This window comes from Equus caballus, chromosome 2, assembly GCF_041296265.1.
Source record: "Equus caballus isolate H_3958 breed thoroughbred chromosome 2, TB-T2T, whole genome shotgun sequence".
Classification (NCBI taxonomy): domain Eukaryota; kingdom Metazoa; phylum Chordata; class Mammalia; order Perissodactyla; family Equidae; genus Equus; species Equus caballus.
Genome location: NC_091685.1, coordinates 75,785,001 through 75,804,454, shown reverse-complemented (window position 1 = coordinate 75,804,454; position 19,454 = coordinate 75,785,001). Strand labels below are relative to the sequence as shown.

Genomic DNA, 19,454 nt, shown 5'->3' with positions numbered 1-19,454 from the left:
GTATGTAGATATTATTTGGCTAAAATAATACCAATATGAAGTTACCTCTTTATAGTAAAGTGTAATCTACTAAGCACTCTGTGAACTGATAGTAGATAATTTCTAAGTTTAATTAGGGATGAAGAGAGGACACTGGAGACGTGCAGATGGTGAAGGTCAGAGGTGACGGATGTATTGATGCCAAAAGGAAAAAAGAGAACAGAATAGGGAAAACGAGACTGCTAAAATCAAACTTATTTCACAGTTTTGCTTAGGGTCCATACTGTTAACAGTCAGCTATCATGGACCAATAGAAGCTGTGGATAGAAATTTGTGCGTGTGTGCATGTGCATAACTTGACATGAATGACAACAAGCTAACAATGCTTTGCATAGTTTATCAAGAATTTTTGCTTCCTTTTTCTTCTCTCCAGCATTGCTGACTATGTAGGAAGATGTTTAGTCCTAGATAATTCTATAATGAGGTATTACATCACCAGACTACATAAATAGATAACCATATAACCATATACAAGTAAAAATAAATTAAGTAAATTTCCTTTGCTTAAAAAAGCACAGAGAAACTGCTTACCTGATATTCACATTAGTGTGAGGCCTATTTTTGGATACTTCCTGTACCAATTCCAACAGATTTCCAATTAAACTTTGCAGCAAACAATTTACATTCATTTCTCCAGGAACCTCTGATACAGGATAATGGGCAGGTGTGCTGTGCTGGAAGTAAGGTTGGTATGTTAAAGACTATGAAAACGAGAAAGCAAGCATTTGTAGAGTAAACTGGACTCAGAAATGAAGGATTTCTTCAATTAGAGATTTTCTATTGGCCTGGAGCAGAAGACCCACATCACCCCATTTAACACCACGAAGCCTGTAATAAATACCTTTATGTATCGACAAATCCATTTGCTCAATAGCAAAGTCTCACAAGAATACTTTGAGATGTTTCATAATATATTATGTACACTAAGCTGCTTCCAAATCAAAAGAATAAAAGCAAAAACCCTAACCTAAAATTAGAAAAACAACTCAAGTAATGCATTTTAGACTAACTCTTTAGGATAGAAAATAAGACTTTTTAGGTCTCCGTGTTCTTTAGTACCCTATTTTTGAATGAGGGATGCTTTTCATACTTGCTGTCTTTACACTGGAAGGAATTACAAAAACAGAATCTTATGGTTTTACATTCTTTGCTGAAATTAAGTCTTTTCTTTACATGAGCAATTCTGGGTTCCCAGATCCTCACCATGTGATGTGTTTGCGCCTGCCACGTCATGTCTAGTTCTACTGCAACATCTGATTTCAACTCAATCTAAGTAATTTTTGCCACCAGTGACTGTCACGGACTTCTTCCTCTGCGTGGTCCCATCTCCATTACAAGTGATATATTCTGATCACTTACGTTAGCTTTAGGTTATGGTTACTAACATGGTTAAGGAATTTTTCTATTTCAACAGTATAACAAATGGATAGACTTTTGTAGGATCTCATTCTTCTGTGGGGAGTGAAGAGCTCATCTAAAGAATAATCAGTAGATGGGAGGAGTTAATAATCTAGGCAGGGAGAGGCCAAACACCTCTGCACGTTCAGTCAGTTCCTATGCCAAGGGAAATGGAAACAAGAAGTCCTTGGGGGCCTTGAGCAGGTACTCCTAATCGTTTGTGAACATTACTTGAGAAAACAGTGAAACTGACATATGAAGGAAGACATATTAAAAGGTTTTGCCCCACAGTAGTGGTAGATTTGTGTCCATCAAGCATTTTTGTTTACTTTTCTCGTGAACGGTGAGACAGGGTTAAGAGTTGAGGCTGCATCTGGCTGAGGACCAGTTTTGTGAAGCTACTTGGCCCACACAAAGATGAAAATGGAAACTTTGGCCACGTAAACTGCTACTGATTTTAGGCAGGTCTGCTTATGTCTGAAAGCCAAGGGTCCCATCACTGTCCTTTCAGAAAACAACAAAGGCTCAGTGTGATGCTTAGTTAAATCTGAGCCTACTCGTGATTTTAGGGTCTGAGTTTTGGGTTCAGCTCTTCCTCTTCTCTGCAGGGAATGGGGGCCAAGGCAGAGACTTGCATTAGGAACACAGACTGTCTTCAAATCTACCTGGTGGCCACTACACTAGGATACTAGAGCTGTGGGCTGACATTGAACTCTCAGCAAGGTTGAGCAGGATATGAGTAAAAAAGTACTCTTTCTCAGTCCACTTGTAAAGCCTACAAATTTAGGGATGGGTGTGCAAAAGAAAAGGTTTGAGTAGACATTTAGCTGGATAACCTGGATCCCTTAAGAAGCAGAGAACTGTAACACATACAGTGATTCCAGGGGAGGATGCGAAAGGGACTATGGTTTGGAGTTGCCTGCCAACTTGTCAGATTGACACATCCTGATTTTCTAGTATTTACTTGTACATATTACACTATTTTGGGTGCAAAGTTATAAAAGCAATAGAAGAGTTTCTTGTTTTTTTCCAAAAGAGCTCCTAAAACGGCTGACCAAACAGCCCTGCTCACTCAGATGGCAGGCAGAACAAGGAAGTCAGGCCAAAGGTTTGCTCAAACCTAAGTTAGTGTGTATCTCCTGGGTCTAGCACTTAACCTCAATTCCGAGCTGAGACAAGTATGACTGATGGTCACAGATATGTGTAGAAATAATAGTGGCAATTAACATTTATTGAGTGTTTCCATTATACACTTAGTGCTTTATGCTTTACATAGACTATTTCATCTAGTTCTTATGACTTTATAAAGTAGAAAGTTTTATCATGGATCTGAACAAATCCATCACTAACACTTGAGAAATAACTCATCATATATGTCCTACGCATGGTGAATCAATAATGCCACAGGCTGTAGAGAGGTTAGCTCATGGTAAGGCATACTAAGTTACTGCCTTTTCCCAGAATACTTCACTAGGCTACCAAGACACTTCTCCTGCTCCTTCTACTTCACTGGCTGCTCCTTCTCTGTCTCTTTTGTTGAATCCTCTTCATCTTACTGTCTTAATGTTGGAGCGCCTCAAGGCTCTCTTCTTGGTCCTCTTCTTTTCTTTAGCTACATTATGTAGTTGATCTCAGCCAGTCCCATGACTTTAAATACCATGTGTATGCTGACAACCTCCACATTTACGTCCACTCCAGATACATATAGCTAACTGTCTACACCTTTCTTCACAAGGATGTTTAACAGACACCTCAAACTTACCACATCTAAATCAGAGATTACAAATACTCCCCTTCCCCAGCAAACTGTTTCTTTTCTATCTCCCCAGTCTCAGCAAACGGCAACTCCACTCTCCTAAGAGCCCAGACCAAAACCCTTGGGATCATCTTTGACTCTGCTCCTTCTCTTATACTAAACTGATCAGCAATTCCTGCGTGCTTTATCTTCTAAATAGAATCAGAATCTGACCAATTCTCTCTATCACTCTGACTTTAGTCCAGGCCATCCTTAGTTTTCATCCCAGCTAGGCTAATCTCCTTGCTGGCTCTCTTGCTTCCCTTCATATATTGCTCATATAGCAACCAGTCATCTGTAAAAAAATAATAATTTTTTAACCTTTTAAAACATACACATAAATAAACATAAATGATGACCACCGGCATGCACCTATCACTCAGCATCAGAAACAACATTTTACCCAACTTCTTTCTTCTATTCCCTACACTCCCCTTTTTTGGTGGAGTATTTTAAAACAAATCCCAGTAAAGCCTTCCTTTTAATTATCTGATCAAGCTGCTCAGAACTTTCCAGTTGCTTATCTTCTCAGTAAAAGCCAAATCCTTTATGATGACCTATAATTATGGCCTCTGTGATCTGTCACTACTCCCCCCACACCATCTCCTTCGTCTCCTGTCCTCACTCTGCTTTAGCTACACCAGAGGTTCTCAAACCTCAGCACGCATCAGCATCTAGAGGGCTTCCTCTAGCAGACTGCCAGGCTCTACCCCCAGAATTTCTGATTCCGTGGATCTGAAGCAGGCCTGGAGAATTCGCATTTCTAACAAATTCCCAGATGCTACTGCTGTCCAGTGGGCATACTGGAGAACCACCAGCCTAACTGTTCTCCTTCCCGTTCCTCAACAAACCAGGCAAGATTTTGCCTAAGAGTCTCTGTACGACTGTTTCCTTGCCCTGAGTACTCTCTGCTTTACTCAAGATTCATTTTATTCCACCTCCGTTTAAATGATATCATTTGAAAGGCCTTGCCTGACCGCTCCTAAAACAGCAGCATCCCATCGCCTCACCCTGATTTTCTTCGTTGCAGGCATCGTTCTTTTCTAGTTTCTGAGCCCGTCTAGAGAGACAGCTCCGAAAGCAGAGACCTGGTTTTGCTCTCTCTCCTCTCCTAGTACCAAAACCTTGCCTAGAAGGTGCTCACTAAGAGTCCACCAAACTGATCACATAGTGAGGAAGGAGGCCCAGGTTCTTGCCTCAGTTTCACCGGTTGTAAAGGGAGAGCTCGGTTCTGCCTACCCTTCCCATCTCCCTGGGTATAGGCGCAAATCAAATGAGAATAATGTGAACCCGCCCGTGAAGCAGAGCAGTCAGCGAACACGAGCGCTGTTACGCCGCGCTTTCGGGCGCCCTTTCCCGGCACAGACAACACCTCTTCCCGTTTTCTATCTCCCCCGCCCGGGGGACCCCCGGAGCCCGCCGTGGGCGGCCGGCGCCCCCGTCCCGCCCCGCGTCTGGGCCCGCCCGCCCCGCTCCCGGCTGGCGCCCGCCCGTCCGCCCGCCTCCAGCAGCAGCAGCAGCAGCAGCAGCAGCGGCGGCCCCGGCAGCAGGAGGAAGGGGAGGCGCCGAGGGAGGGGTCCCGGCCGCCGCGGGAGGCCGCATCGCCGTCCCGTCACAGCGTCGGCGCCGGCCGGGGCGAACCCGGAAGTGGCCGAGCCCGCGCGCCCGCCCGTCCCGCCGCCGCCGTCGCCGCCGCCCCGCACTCGGGCGAGCGCGGGAGCCGCGCAGGCACACGGAGCGCGCCCGCCGAGCGGGCCATGGCCGCGGGGGCCGCCGCCGCAGGTGGTGGCGCGCGGTGAGGCGAGCGCGGCGCCCCCTCCGGGGCGGATGGGACGCGGCTGGGCGGGCGGGCAGTGCCGGCGCCCGCGGCTGGAATGGTGCTGGCGGCGGCGGTCGGTGCCTGCGTTCTGAAGCCCGAGAGGAGCCACAATGGAGACGCCGTCGCTGCCTCCCGCGTGAGTGAGCGGGCGGGCGGGCTGGGGCGCTGCGGGTCAGCGCGCCGCTGCGGCGCTCGTCGCCGGCCGTGGGCGCTGCTCGGGGACGGCGCCCGGTGGCCGCGGCGGAGGACGCCCGAGCCGCCGGGGAGCGGACGCCGGGGGCGGCGGGAGGTGCGGGGCGTGACGAGGCGCCGTTCCCGCAGTCCTGAGGCGGCCGCGGACGGCAACTCAGCCCGGCCAGGCAGCGACTTCAAACGCTGCCCAGGGTTTCCAGGGAAGGGTCTCCCCAATCCCGGGCGAATAGAAGATTCGGGATGGGGCTGTACTTTGGGACTCTGGCTGTCCTGTGTATACCTCTCTGAAATGCATGGGCTGCTGGTGCCCAGCTCGCCCACCTCTTTCGAAGGGATGGAGATGGGATGCACGGGAGTCCGTTGGAAAAAAAAAAAAAAAAGCAGGTGGAAAGTACCAGACGCCGGTTGTCTAAACGAATTGATCTTAGGTGGCTTGCTTCTCCGAATTTCTATCAAAATTAATTTCTGAGCAGCTTTTACATCACTCTAAATGAGCGGCGGCTGTTCAGGGCATGTGACCTCTTTTACCTGGCACTGCAGAAAATTGTATCCAGAAATCAGAGCATCTTCTGTTTCCTTGGTACCCTGGGCAAATTAGGAGTGTAGCGACCTGCCAGGCACAGGTGGCTTTTTCCTTGGTACCCACATACGTTCAGAATCAACTGCAACAGAATTACTTTCCAGAAATAATAACAGCTGAACAGTGTTGTGGAAGATCATTGAAGATTTGCACGACTCAGTACAATATATGTATTTTTTTAATATTTGGTCAAAGTGGACTATAAATCCCCAGGTGTTTTGACAATTTCGATTTTGATGGGCTTCCCTCAGGTTAACCTTTATGAAGGAACAAGAGCCCTTTGAATCTGACTTTTCAAACCGTGAACAAACCTCATTCAGAAGAACGGTGTACCTTTCTTTTCTCCAGAGCTTATTCATGGAGCCTTATCGTTTTTCACTTGGATCTGGGCAGCTTCACTCCATGGCAGTTGCACCGCACCGCCAGCCTCTTGTGGTTATTTGGCAGAATTCCAGCCAAAATATGGCTCTTTGGCTTGAGCTGAATAATTTTTTGATGTTGAGTCCTTTTAGGAGAGCTAATAGAATCCTGGAATTACATTTTCTAAAAGTGCCTTACAGAATTTTTAGCTTGAGTGGAACAGGTCACGGGGCTCTAAGGAGTAGAAGATAAGACTCTGGAATTGACCCTCCTGGGCTGGTAGAAGCAAGGGCTCAGTTTCCTGATCCCCGTGGCTTTGAGGGGTTTGTAGTCTGGTCCTGTTCGTCAGCAGGTTCGGGAAGGCTCCTGAATCCCTAGGAAACATGATGGTGGATTGTTAGCATCAGCAGTGTGAGCACAGCACAGCACATGAGTTCTGTCTAGGCTCAGAGGCACTGAACGCAGGAAATGCTACCTGTATGTAGACAACACATAGTGTATAAAATATACCATGTAGGCGTCTTATCTTTAGTAAACCTGCTCCCTTTTTATGAGTTCTCTGCATTCTCTTTTTACTTTGGGAGCAGAGGGCACCAAAGGAAAGAACAAGGAGATCTTAGAATGCAGGTGAAAAAAAGGGTGTGGAAAAGCAGCCTCTGGAGGGAGGGAGGGGAGAAATAGAAAATGATTTAAATAGAAATAATTAAAAATGAAATAGATGTGTGCGTGCAAATATTGATAAACTGAATCTCAGATCAACTAATCATCATTTTGGTGTCTGGTACAGTTCTCTGATATTGAGACTCCATCAATAAGGCTAAAACAATGACAGGCTGAGATGTACTGGAAAGCTTGAAATGCCAGCAGGGATGAGAGAATTGTTAAAACTTCTTTTAATCGTGGGTGGCTAAAGTTGGTGAGACTTTTTCATTGTTTCTGTTCATTTAATAATAAATACTAATCGGTTTTATTTTCATTTAGTCTGTCTGGGATTAACCCTTATTCCAGAGCTCGTTAGAGTGTTACTTAGCTTTCTGTAGATCAGAAATAGTTTTCGTTCCCAGCCCTTGGCCTGTTTGCCTCCACTCCCATAACTTGGGTTTTCCTTCCTCCCTGAATCTTGGGAGCCGGATTTGAGAAATGCAGGTAGTGTCTTTGGGAAGGAGCTTTATTGGGCCTCACTGGGCTAGAGCTGGGGTAGGACGGAGGTCAGGGGAAATTATTGGGAGGGCTCAGCTTTTCATAAGGCTAGATTTTTAGCCTGGGCTTTAAGGCAGAGAAAGATGTTTGATGTGGCCTTAAAGTGCCTTTGATGATGTAGTTGGAAGCAGGGCCTCAGATCCTGTTTGTGTGAGTGTGCGTTTATTCATTAATTCTGCAAATATTTGAATGCCCGTCTCTGCTTGGCACTGTGTTTGGTGCTCTTGCATGTGCTTCTCTTTTAACACCAGTTTTACTTTGTTCCCAAATCCCACCTTCTGCCCTTCAGCCTATTAGCATATTGTCTTGGAGGGATGGAGACGACGGTGCCCGGCTCCCCAGTTCCTTTGAATGGGCTCCTTGAAATTAGGTTTTCATCTCTTGTGCTCTCCCCTCCTTGCCTCCATGTTCTCCTCATCCTTTTTGATTCTCATATTGATTGTCATTGGGCTTCATATCTCTGCTTTATTGGTTTTTGCTTCCTATATGTGGCATTTAGATTCTCTTGCCTTTTGAGGTCTGGGTGACAAGTGCCGTGGGACATTTGCCTCCGAATGAACCTGCAAGGTGTGCAACTAAGAATTAGATGTAGATTAGTAAGGAAATTTCAGGCAGTAAACTGAGGTGTGTAAACTGATCAGTCTTGACGGTGGGAATGTTTTACACATTCTAGCTTTTATAGTTATTTTTGTAAAGGATTTTCATAATTATTGAGGGAAGACTATGAGGTATGGGATAAAGTACACCTGTTTGACCACCCCTCCCTGAGCAGTTTTCCTGGCCTTCATTTTCTTATTTTCACAAGTTGGCTTTCTCGATACAGGCTTTACTTTTTTTGCTTTTCCTTCACAAAACTAAGCAAAGTTGCCTCAGAAACAGCCATATCGTTTTTCAGTTGATGATTCCGCATAGCTGGACACTCTTGTCATCGGAGTTGTTCAAGCAGAGGCAGACAAACATCTTGTTGACCGTGTTCTGAGGGATTCAGGAAGCACAAGACTGGTCAGATTACAGCAGAGATTCTCAGATTTTTGGATTTCACTGACCTGTAAAATTAAAAAAAATTGAAGTCCAACATAGAATTGGTTGTTTTGCCAAGTAAAACAAAAATATTGATAAAATATTCATCAACTGTCACCATCTTTTTGTAAAAGAAAGCCCATTTTAGTGTCCCTTCCCAAATACAAAGAAGGACATAATCTCAGACTAAAGGTTAGTCCTTAAATGGAATTAATTTAGTTTTATGAAAACTTACTACGTTGTCCTCATTTTGTCACAGACCAGTAAAAAGTTTATTGAAGCCTGACATTTGTGATCCGCTGGACCAGATGACCTTTATTGTTCTAAGAGTCAATTACTATGAATTTGGAACTTTGCCATGCGTTACCCCAATATTCATTTATCTTTTATAGCCTATTGAAATGCATTTTTGTTTTTGTGTTAAGTAGTTATAGATGTAAATTGGGCATCTCTCAGATCATAGCTGAATCTCCTCAGTGATAAAGATGTTTAAGTATTTAGGGGCAATAATGGCCCACAAGGTAGTGTTGAACAATGACATATGGATCACTGTGTATTGAAGGAAATGTCATATATAACGAAAATTTTGAGGTGCGTTTGGGAACTCGTGGAGTGCCTGATTTCCTGATCTGGAAATAGGATTCCAGGATTCTGGAAACAGGCAGCATTTATGAAGTAGTCTTAAAGTTTTCTGATGCTGGGAAATTGCTCCTCCCTTTCCCACCGAATAGCCCCAACCTCGTTTCTAATTTACATTGTCTAATGCACACAGTAGGCATTCAATAAATGTTAGTAAGTGTGCTTTCGTGGGGAGTGTAAATTTACTCATCTGTGGCTCTTATGGAACTGCACCAGGAGTGTGTATGAAAACAAGTGAACTTCTTAAGATCATGCGGAAGGTTTTTTCACGATGCTACAGAGAATGAAAATTGCTCTTCAGATGCTCTTCTATAGAATTCTGCCAAATTCCAAATGTATTTACTGTCTATAATAAGGAGTTCAGGATTTTTTATTCGTATTTACTGGGTGCCTACTATGATCAGGCTTTGGGGATATCTCAGAAAACAAAACAAAGGCCTTTTCCTTATGGTTGAAACTGATAGTAAACAAATATATAATACAGTTACTGTAGTGTGTGGGTCAGTATACTTCTCTGTCTTATATTTCAGATTTTTGGCAATTGCTAAAGTGTTTTTTTTGACCAGTTCTTTTCAGTGATCCTTCCTTGAAAAAGTCTGTTGCTTTCCACAACACTACTTTTTCTTGGTTTCCGCCTCTAGTTTTTAGGTTGTTAAATGTGATTTACTTTATCTCATTTAATCTTGTCAACAACCTACCTTATAGTGTAACTCTGTTATTATTATCTTTTTTTCAGAGGTTCAATTACTTTCCCCAAGCTTATCAAGTAGGGGAGAAACTGGGATTCTTATCTCTGTTGATCGCTTTTTTGTCTTACACGGCTTCTATGACTGTTCTTTGGCAGAAGCTGTCCCTCACAGATGCAGGCCTTGGGCAATTCTTCTTTTCAATCAACTGTTAATTGCTAAATTGTGGCTCCATCTGTGGCTTAAGCCTGGGCTCTAGATCTGTGCTTCAGTCTTGAATTTGGAGCTTCGTACAGAACATTTACTCCCAGCTCAGACCTCAGATCCAACATGTCTAAAACTGAGCTCTTGATCTTTGTTCTCTAATGGATTTCCCTTTATAACATCTCCACTTATTCGGTAGAGTAATCATTCTTCCTGTCTCGGATACCCAGAGTCTTGGGGTGGTCTTTGATTTCACTCTCTTTTGTCATCTCCACATCTTATCAGCTCCCAGGAACTGTAGAGTCTTGGTTTCAAGTGTCCATTCTGACTGTTGCTCTTTTTCTTTTTCTTTTGAGGAAGATTAGCCCTGAGCTAACATCTGCTGCCAATACTCCTCTTTTTGCTGAGGAAGATTGGCCCTCAGCTAACATCTGTGCCCATCTTCCTCTACTTTATATGTGGGCCACCTGCCACAGCATGGGTGGATAAGCAGTGCTGAGGTCCACACCTGGGATCCCAACTGGTGAACCCTGGGCTGCCAAGGCAGATTGTGTGAACTTAACCCGCTGTGCCACGGGGCTGGCCCCTGATGGCTGCTTTTCTAATGAACAGAATTCATCACTTGATACCTGAATTTTTGCTCCTATTTAACTCTATGTATTCTCTCTTCATCTTTTAGTCCACCCAGTTTTTTGATCCACCCCAACAGCCCCAATATCTTAGAGTCAGGTCAAATGACTTAATAAAACCAGATATCTCAGCCAGGTAGTCACAGCCCTCCAGCATTTTGGTCTTATCTTAATGTTCAAAATCATTATGTGCTTTAACCTCCTAGGGTAAATTGCCTTATCACAGGCCAGGAGTCTCTAGCCTTTTCCTATCCTGCCCCCAGTTAAAACAACTTGGAATTCCTCCAAGGCCCAGTTGGAGCCCCATCTCCTTCACAGTCTTCCCTATTTACTCCAACTCATTCCAGCTCCTCTTTGCATTCCTGTAGTATTTATAATCCATCCCCCGGAATCTTGCACCTGTGTACTGACTTGGGCCACTCCCCAGTGGTTTCAGATGTGCTTCCTCGGTTAGATAGTAACTGGAGAAGGCTCCTGTGTTCAGCCTCCTTTATATCCCTCACCTGCTCAGTGTGGATATGCAACATCGGGCATCCAGTCAGTGCTTACCTACTTGATTTATTAACAGCGATGGTTGTCTGGAGTATTGCTAATAACTTTTAATTGAATGTTGCAATTAAAAATGAGGAAGGCCAATAAAATCTCTAAAAATATATTGCCATATTCAGTTTAGCTCCTAAGCTCAACATTTTTCTTCTTAACTCTGTATTTACAATCATATAGTGTTTACTGCCTGTCCGCTCCCTGAGGCAAGAAGGTGAAGTGTTATTGTCTTTGACTTTCATGTTACATTTCATATTAGTCTTATTTGTGGAATAACAAAAACTAATTTTCTAAGTAAACAGTGTGAAGCCCGGAGAAGCCAAGTGACCAATCCAAGGTCACTTTGTTAGTATTTGACATAGGCAGGACTTCAGTTCGTGTCTTCCTCCTGATTCTGGTCCTTTTCCGGTGCCCTTTCACTCAAGTGTTAGAAAAGGTAGCCCAATCAACTGAATTTTTTCTCCTATTGAACTCTAGGTATTCTCTCTTCACCTTTTAGTCCGCCTCTTCACCTATGTATTCTGTGAGGTCATATTGCTGCCCTCTCTTAGTAGCTAGGAAAAGTGGCAAAAGAAAGCTCAGAAAAATGATTGATAAAAGACATGGAAGTGTCTGGAATGGATCATCGACCTCCTTCGCCCTATGTTAGCACCTCACAGATATCCCACTCTGACAGTCTTTGTTAATTGTTTATAGCATATTCTTTAAAATAAGATTGATCTTGCATAAGACATGCTTTTACCCTGGTCCCTTTCCTGGTTAATAGTCACTGTCAGGGACAAAAAGTGCTTGATTGTGCTGTTTGTCATGTAGGTGGGAGGGGAAGAGGGAGAGCAGCTAAGTTGAACTGAAGTGGAGCTTTTTACAGCTCTATTGTTCTACTATCAGAGAGCAATTAGACTCCAGCTTCCATCACCCTCTCCACCTCAGACATCCCAACCACCTCCTCCTGCCAGTGCTTCCCCACGCACTTGACAGAAAGCCACGCAACCGCAACCGAGGCCTGGGGGAGAGAGGGCGTGGGGGTGGTATGTGATTCCTCCGTCTGTCCTCCAGTAGGTTCAGTGCTCTGCTTTTTCACTGCTAATCCACTTTAGTAAAATTGGGCATTCCAGTTTTTCTAGACATTTCCTTTCTAGCTCTGGGAAATCGGAAACATAACTTTTAGCAATATATAGACTGTACTAATGTATTCGGTGGCCTTATTATGGTGTTGTATGTAAGGTGTCTGTTCTTTGACTGGATAGGAGGTTGTTAATCTCCCAGGCTGCTTCATATTCACTTCTAAAGGTCTACATACTGAAGGTATGATCCAAGTTCTTACATGTCTATAGGGCGGACGTTAACATTTTTTTAAGCTATATTTATTTGGTAATAACGACCATATGTTCATAGATTACAGTTGGTCTACTGGCACTGTACCTAAAAAGAGTTTAAATTCCAAACACTTGAAGAAAATTTGCAGAGTACGTCTCTGCCTTTAGCTAGTTGCAAAGACTGAAACCACAACTTCACCACAAACCAAAACATGTTTTCGATGGAGAAAGCCCTCTACTTTTATAACCTCTAAGTAATATGGTGGTTATTTGGGTGAGATGAAGGCTATGAGAGCATTTTGTTGTGAAACTGCAGAGTGACATAACAAATATTGGTTAAAATATTAGTTCTGGTTGGATCTCTACTTCTACTATCCTGGACTTGTATATGGGAGCAATGTTAGTATAATCACCAGCTTCTGAATGCAAGTTTAGCTAGGAAGACAGCAGAGAAAATAGAATAGATGTTATAAAGCAATAGAGAAACTTCAGAGCAGTATGGCATGGATGGTGACTTTGAAAACAACAGCTGCTGACGTGAACTTGGCAGAAATTTGTGAGTAATGGTGGGTGACTCATTGCAAGCAGGGGAAGTCTTGCAACTTTTGAGGTGAACAGGCAGAGGGGAGAACAGAGATGGTGGCCACCCAGGGGTTACATATTTGTGTCCTGAATGTGAAAATGTCTGGTTCCCTGTTAAATTTTGCAGCTGCATCATTCACATGGATTATAGCATTGTTTCCACCTGAAAACCCAAAACATAAGCAGCTCATATTTTTTAAAGTGTTTGTTCTCGATTTGAGATGATTGCCCTGGGGTGGGAGGTAAGTGGGTGGTGGGGCATGTTACATCACCCTTTATTTTTAAAATTATAAATAGCTGCCTTTCACCCCTACTCCTGGAGCTGCTGTCATTCTGATATACCTAGTCCTATAAAAAGGGCTTGCCTTAATACTCACGTGAAGAGGGATGGCTATGTGTAGTTTGGAAAAATTGCTTGGGTCATTCTGATCTCTCTCTCCCCTCTGTTGGAAATCACTGTTCCCAAGCAAATGATATACGTCTAAAGAAATTGTACCTCATTTCTGAGATGGCCTCAAGATTTTTGCAGTAGGTTTAAAGCTTTGCCCGGTTATGGAATCTCGACTATTTGATGGAGACAGCCCTTGTTAGACTCTTTGCTTCCTCCACTGAGAATTCACTTATCGTCAGTCGTGTGTTCTTAGGCAGAGTTCGAAAGTTACCTAGTCTGAGAAACCGACCTTGTCCACAGCTGGGAATTTGCAGAAGAGTCAGCCATTGAAGGAAGGCTTTAGGATTATCTATTATAAAACATAGTCGTGTACTGGGATCCAAACCCTTGGAAACCTCAACTATTCTAGAGTATGTTTTGTAACAATAGGCTATTGGATAATTTTAAGACCGGTTATGGAGTGTAGAGTTGGGGAAAGACTTAAAAGTGAAAGAACTTTGAGGAAGTATCTCCTCCAGATATTTTAAAGAAGACAGTTCTCAGAATGAGGAGCTTTTCCGGAAAAGGCCAGCTCTTTGCTTCAGAAGGGAAGCAGGGAGAAGGTGTAACTCTGCACTTACTCGTATAACTCAAAGGGTAAACCTTTACCTCTCGCTTAGCTGCTTCCTAGTGTGTGTTCATTTTCCACACCTATAGTTGTGGACGCGATGTGTCATTTTCTGTTACTCAGTTCTGCTTCTGATTGAGAGACCATCCAGCACTAAACCATATAGGAAATGGAAAATTATGGAAAGGACGTCAGTAGAAAATGTGGACATGTGTGGCAGGGTACTGTATTTGTAAGTGGCTCTTAGTGCAGAGAACACTTAAAATAATCCAATGTTATTTCTTACTTATTCCTTTAAGCCTTCAAATAAAGGCTTTTCTTTGCAGAGTTTCAAGAGTACACTAGAAAAAGCAGAAGCTGAAAGTAGCTCTAAGAAAACACCAATATAGACATTGATTGTTGTCTGATAACTGTCTTAAAGTTAATTCTCTCATGCAGGAAGTTTTAATTCCTGATTTCTGAAGTACATATAAACACTCTGGACTCTTAATGATGTTCATTCTATGGCATAGTTGCTTTCGCTTCCGTTTTGAGTATTGGAAAGCCTTCTAAATAGTTTTGCCAATCCTCAATATTATGTTTTCCCTCTGTTGTAAACTCTAAGTTATTAAACCAGAAGCAGATATAAATATTATTAACTTGCCATATGTGTGGACATTCAGTGTCATATGGTGAGAAAGTTTGCATATATTGCATATATCTATGTAATTTCTCCCTTTTCCTACTGGTTTCTTTATGAAAGGATGGTGGGAAATGGCATTATGAGAATGTGTCTTATACTATAAAGTGTTTCCCCAGTCTCCTCCACCAGATCTGGATGTCCTTTCATCTTTTGGCCCCTAGACATACTAGCTTTTTTTCTTAGGCCAGGTGTAACTCATTCCTCTACACACACACACACACACACACACACACACAGAAGAGGCTGCTGGAGGCAGTGTCTTGTGCTAATTCATTTGTAGGGCCCCTTTATTAACTTTCAAGTGGTGGGAAAGCAGGACTGACGTCCACTTCTAGTCTAGTAGGCAAGCCCTCGAAGAATCAGATGCCTCAACTAGTGTTGAATCGGGCGTAAGAGAATGAGCAAGGATAGGAGGTTACCTTAATGTTCAAGTGTCTGAGTTTCATGTACTGTCTGTGTAATTAGTGGTTCCTGCATTTCTATGTAGATTTTTCTCTCAAACTCTAGACTCCAATATTCATCTGCCAATTTGACACTTTCACTTGGATGTCTAGTATCTTAAAACTAATGTGTATAAAAACTGAGCTTTTGATCTTCCTACCCCCAAACCAGTTCCACTTGCAGCCTTCCCCATCTCAATGAACGGAAACTCAATCCTTTCAGTTGCTCAGGCCAAAAAACCTGGAGTGATTCTGACTTTCTTTGGTACGCCACTTGTATTGTCAACGAATCTTATTGGCACTACCTTTAAAAAATATCCAGGGGCTGGCCCCATGGCTGAGTGGTTGAGTTCATGTGCTCCGCTTCGGTGGCTGAGGGTTTTGCTGGTTCGGATCCTGGGCATGGACCTAGCACCACTCATCAAGCCATGCTGAGGTGGAGTCCCACATAGTAGAGCCAGAAGGACCTACAAGTAGAATATACAACTATGTACTGGGGGGCTTTGGGGAGAAGAAGGAGGAAAAAAGCAGATTGGTAACAGATGTTAGCTCCACGGTCAGTCTTTAAAAAAAAAAATCCAGAACCCAGCCACTTTTCATCACTGCTCCAACCTCTACTGCTACTACCCTGCCCTGGGCCACTGGCTTCTCCTGCTGCATTACTCACCTAGATGGTTTCCCTCCTTTCATCTTTGACCCACATAGACTGTTCTCAACCAGCAGCCAAAGGGATCCTTTGAAAACCTAAGTTGGATTGTGTACTCTTCTGCTCCGCCTCCCATTTCACTCAGGGTAAAGCCAAAGGCCCTGCATGATTGGCGCTCCCCGGAGCCCTGGTCTCACAGTTAACACCAGGCACATACTGGCCTTTGCTCTGGCTGTTCCTTCCATCTGGATCTTCCCTCACCTCCTAGTCCTGGTTCAAATCTCAGTTCTCTATTTGGCCTGCCCCGATTGCCTTGTTTAATACTGCAGATTACATCACTCCATACTCCTGACTCTCTTTACCTTGCCCTTCTGCTTTTTTCCATAGGTCTTATCATTTTCTAATGTGCCACTTACTTTACTGATTTGTGGTGTATGTTGCCTCCTCTCTCTCCCTCCCCGCTAGACTCCAAGCTCTGTGAGGACATGGATCTTTGTTTGTTCATTGATGTATCCCAAATGCCTAGAACAGTGCTTGGTACATAGTTGGCACTCAAAAAATCTTTACCGAATGAATTAACAAAGTATATTATTTTAAAAATAAATCATCCTTTCAGAAGCGGGTCAGGAAAGGAAGAGGTGTGATGAGAAGTGCAGCAGTAGCTAATGATGTTTGCCTGTTTTTTGTGAGATGTATGTACAAGTATGATTTTTTTAGGCTTCATTTGGTTTCCCGATTTTTTTAATAGCTTTATTGAGGAATAATTTACGTGCCATAAAATTCACCTGTTATAGTTGTACAATTCAGTGAGTGTTAGTAAATTTCCAGTTGTGCAACCATCTCCTTAAAAAGTTCCCTCATGTCTATTAGCAGTTAATCCCCTCTCCCACATAGTACCCTGTTTTTGTTAATTTTTTGGCTCCCAAGTCTCAAAAGACTAATTCATACAGCAATATATATAATATAGCCTTATACTCTTAAAAATTATAAATTTAAATAGGAAATTAAATGTTCATTGCTTAATTTAGGCAGTGGTGTTAGGCATTAGTGAAAAGAATGAGCTCGAGAGTCAGACTGGCTTCACTGTTACCAAGCTCTACCATTTACCAAGTTACCCAATTTTTTTCTGCCTCAGTCTTTTCATCTGTTAAATGGGGATAATAATAATTAGTCAGCTCACAGAACAGTTGTGAAGATTAAGCAAATATTGAAAGTCAACTCCTTAGTTTAGTGGCTGCTATATAGTAAATAGTCAATGAATATTAGCTAACATGATTGATCTCTTGTTAGAGTCAGTCCAAATATATGGGTTTCAGCAAAATTTGCATCAGATTCTAAGTTTCTGAAAGTTGTGTAAAATATGATCCTGTTCCTGTCTTGGTTTGTAAATAATGTATGACTACAGGAGATTGTAAAAGCAGGTTAATTTCTATCAGAGATCATTTCTCAGCTTTTTCATTTGGAGGTATCTGCTGACCACTTTTACTGAATTTTCTTTGCTCATCTTTGGCCTAACTTTGATCCCAGGGAGGTAATTACTCAGTTTTTTGTTAAAATCATAGTGGCCATCAGAAACTGTTCTGAATTGTATCTTAATTTTACGCTGGGATATACTGTGAGACTTCCTTTCAATGAGTGGGGTTGGGCAACATTCATTGCATCTCTTGTAGCTTGGTAAGCTTGTACTAAATTATCGTTAATAAGGTCTTTTTCTGTTTTTTGTTCTTTTATGTACAGATGCACAAAGCAGGGTCATCAGAAGCCTCTCGATTCAAAAGATGATAATATTGAAAAACACTGCCCTGTGACAGTGAATCCTTGGCATATGAAGAAAGCTTTTAAAGTCATGAACGAATTAAGAAGGTATCATTACGTTAATATACATGTAACCGTGGGTCTTTTCCCTTTATCAGTTGTTTATAGTGAATATATTCCCTGCCCCTCGTTGTTGCTTCGTTTGATTCAGAGAACATCCAAAGCTTTTTCTGCAAGTTTTTTAAAAGAGGAAGAGAGCACGTAATTTGTCAGAAGAGTGAATGGTATAAGGCTGCTCTGTTCAGTATGGTAGCCACTAGCCACATGTGGCTAGTCTGAATTGAGGTGTTCTCTAAGTAGAAAATACATAATGGATTTCTAAGACAGTACAAAAAAAGAATGTATTTTATTGTTTTAAAAATATTGGTTACATTTCGAAATGATAATATATTGGATATTTTGGGTTAAATAGACAATATATTGAAATTAATTTCACTTCTTTCTTTTTATTTTTTTACCGTGATTAATAGAAAGTTGTGACCTGCAGTATATTTTTATTGTACAGTACTGGTCTAGGGTATTTAACATATCATTGCAAAGAATATGGCTAAAAAACTTTTAGAGAAAAATGTAACTGTCTTTGGTGGTGGTGGTGGTGGTGGTAGTGGTGGTAGTGGTAGTGGTAGTATTTCTCAGGAGTAGCAACCCTCCCAGTGCTGAGGTAATTCTCAAGTGTGTTAAGAGTCACTGCAGTGAAAAGAGTGACTTTAAAAGTAATGGAAGAATGAGTAGCTTTTTTAAAAAAATTAAAAGACTAATGTATGTATTAACAGTCTTGGTTTTGTTTTCTTTGCACTTTGTGAAGGACATCTATTTTTCCCCCGTAGTTTCCTTTGTGAAACTCCTCTCATATATTTAAAAGCTTGAACTAAGAAGAAGGAAGTGACTTGAACTTTCCCTTAACCTCTTTGGTAATGTCTTCCTAAAGGCCCACCCTTCAGGTCCTTTGTTTGTTTATTTCTTCTTTACTTAAAGATTCAATAAATATTTATCTGCTGGTTACTGGAGAGACAGTGGTGAGCAAAAACAGACATGGGCTTATGGTTGACTTCAGGAATCACACGCATAATTTACTGTAAATTTTTTTTTAAAGATTTTATTTTTCCTTTATCTCCCCAAAGCCCCCTAGTACATAGTTGTGTGTTTTTAGTTGTCGGTCCTTCCACTTGTGGCATGTGGGATGCTGCCTCAGCATAGCCTGATGAGTGGTGCCATGTCCACGCTTAGGATTTGAACCGGTGAAACCCTGGACCGCCGAAGTGGAGCGTGCAAACATAACCACTTGGCCCCGGGGCTGGCCCCTTTACTGTAAATTTTAATGGTAGTAAGTGCTCCAGTGGAGGGCTGCCTGGTGCTATGAAAGTGGATGACAGTGGTCAGGGAAGGCTTCCTTTTCAAGGTAGGAGTAATTGCTGAGACCTGAAAGCAGAATAGAGGTAAGGAAATGAAGTCAGGGTGGCAGTGGGAGAGATTAGGAAACAGTGTTCCGGGCATAGGGAATGGCAGTGCCCAGTCTTGTGGTGGAGGGAGCTGGCCTCATTGAAGGAACTGGTGGATAGCTGTATCGAAGATGGCTAGGGGCTCATGGCAAGAGAGGAGGCCGAGTGGGCAGATGGGGGCCAGCATTTTGGTCTTTGTCAGGAGTTGTAATGGGAGGAAGCCATGGGAGAGTTTTAAGCAGGGTTGTGGCATGATCAGATTTGCATTTTGAAAAGAACACAGTGTGGGGTGCTGGATGGAGAGTGGCTTGGAGAGGGGCAAGAGAAAGTTAAACTCAATAATGGAGGTTTGATCTACTTCCTAGTCCTGCTCTGACAACATTTTCAATAAGTGGGTTTTCATTTAGTTTTCGGGAGAATATGTAGTGAGAT

At 42.7% G+C, this 19,454-nt stretch overlaps 1 protein-coding gene across 3 annotated transcripts in view; it reads left to right on the top strand.

Moving 5' to 3' along the window:
- The first annotated feature begins 5,046 nt into the window (after positions 1-5,046).
- The window catches only part of KLHL2 (kelch like family member 2), a 107,388-nt gene continuing 92,980 nt past the window's right edge, over positions 5,047-19,454 (top strand). For 2 of the 3 annotated variants that reach the window (XM_023636350.2, XM_023636349.2), the window contains exons 1-2: positions 5,047-5,187; positions 17,506-17,631. In XM_023636350.2, coding sequence (XP_023492118.1) covers positions 5,162-5,187; positions 17,506-17,631 — 152 coding nt within the window. In that variant the 5' untranslated portion in view covers positions 5,047-5,161. The remainder of the gene's footprint in view (positions 5,188-17,505; positions 17,632-19,454) is intronic. The other variant, XM_070261415.1, reaches the window with a different exon arrangement.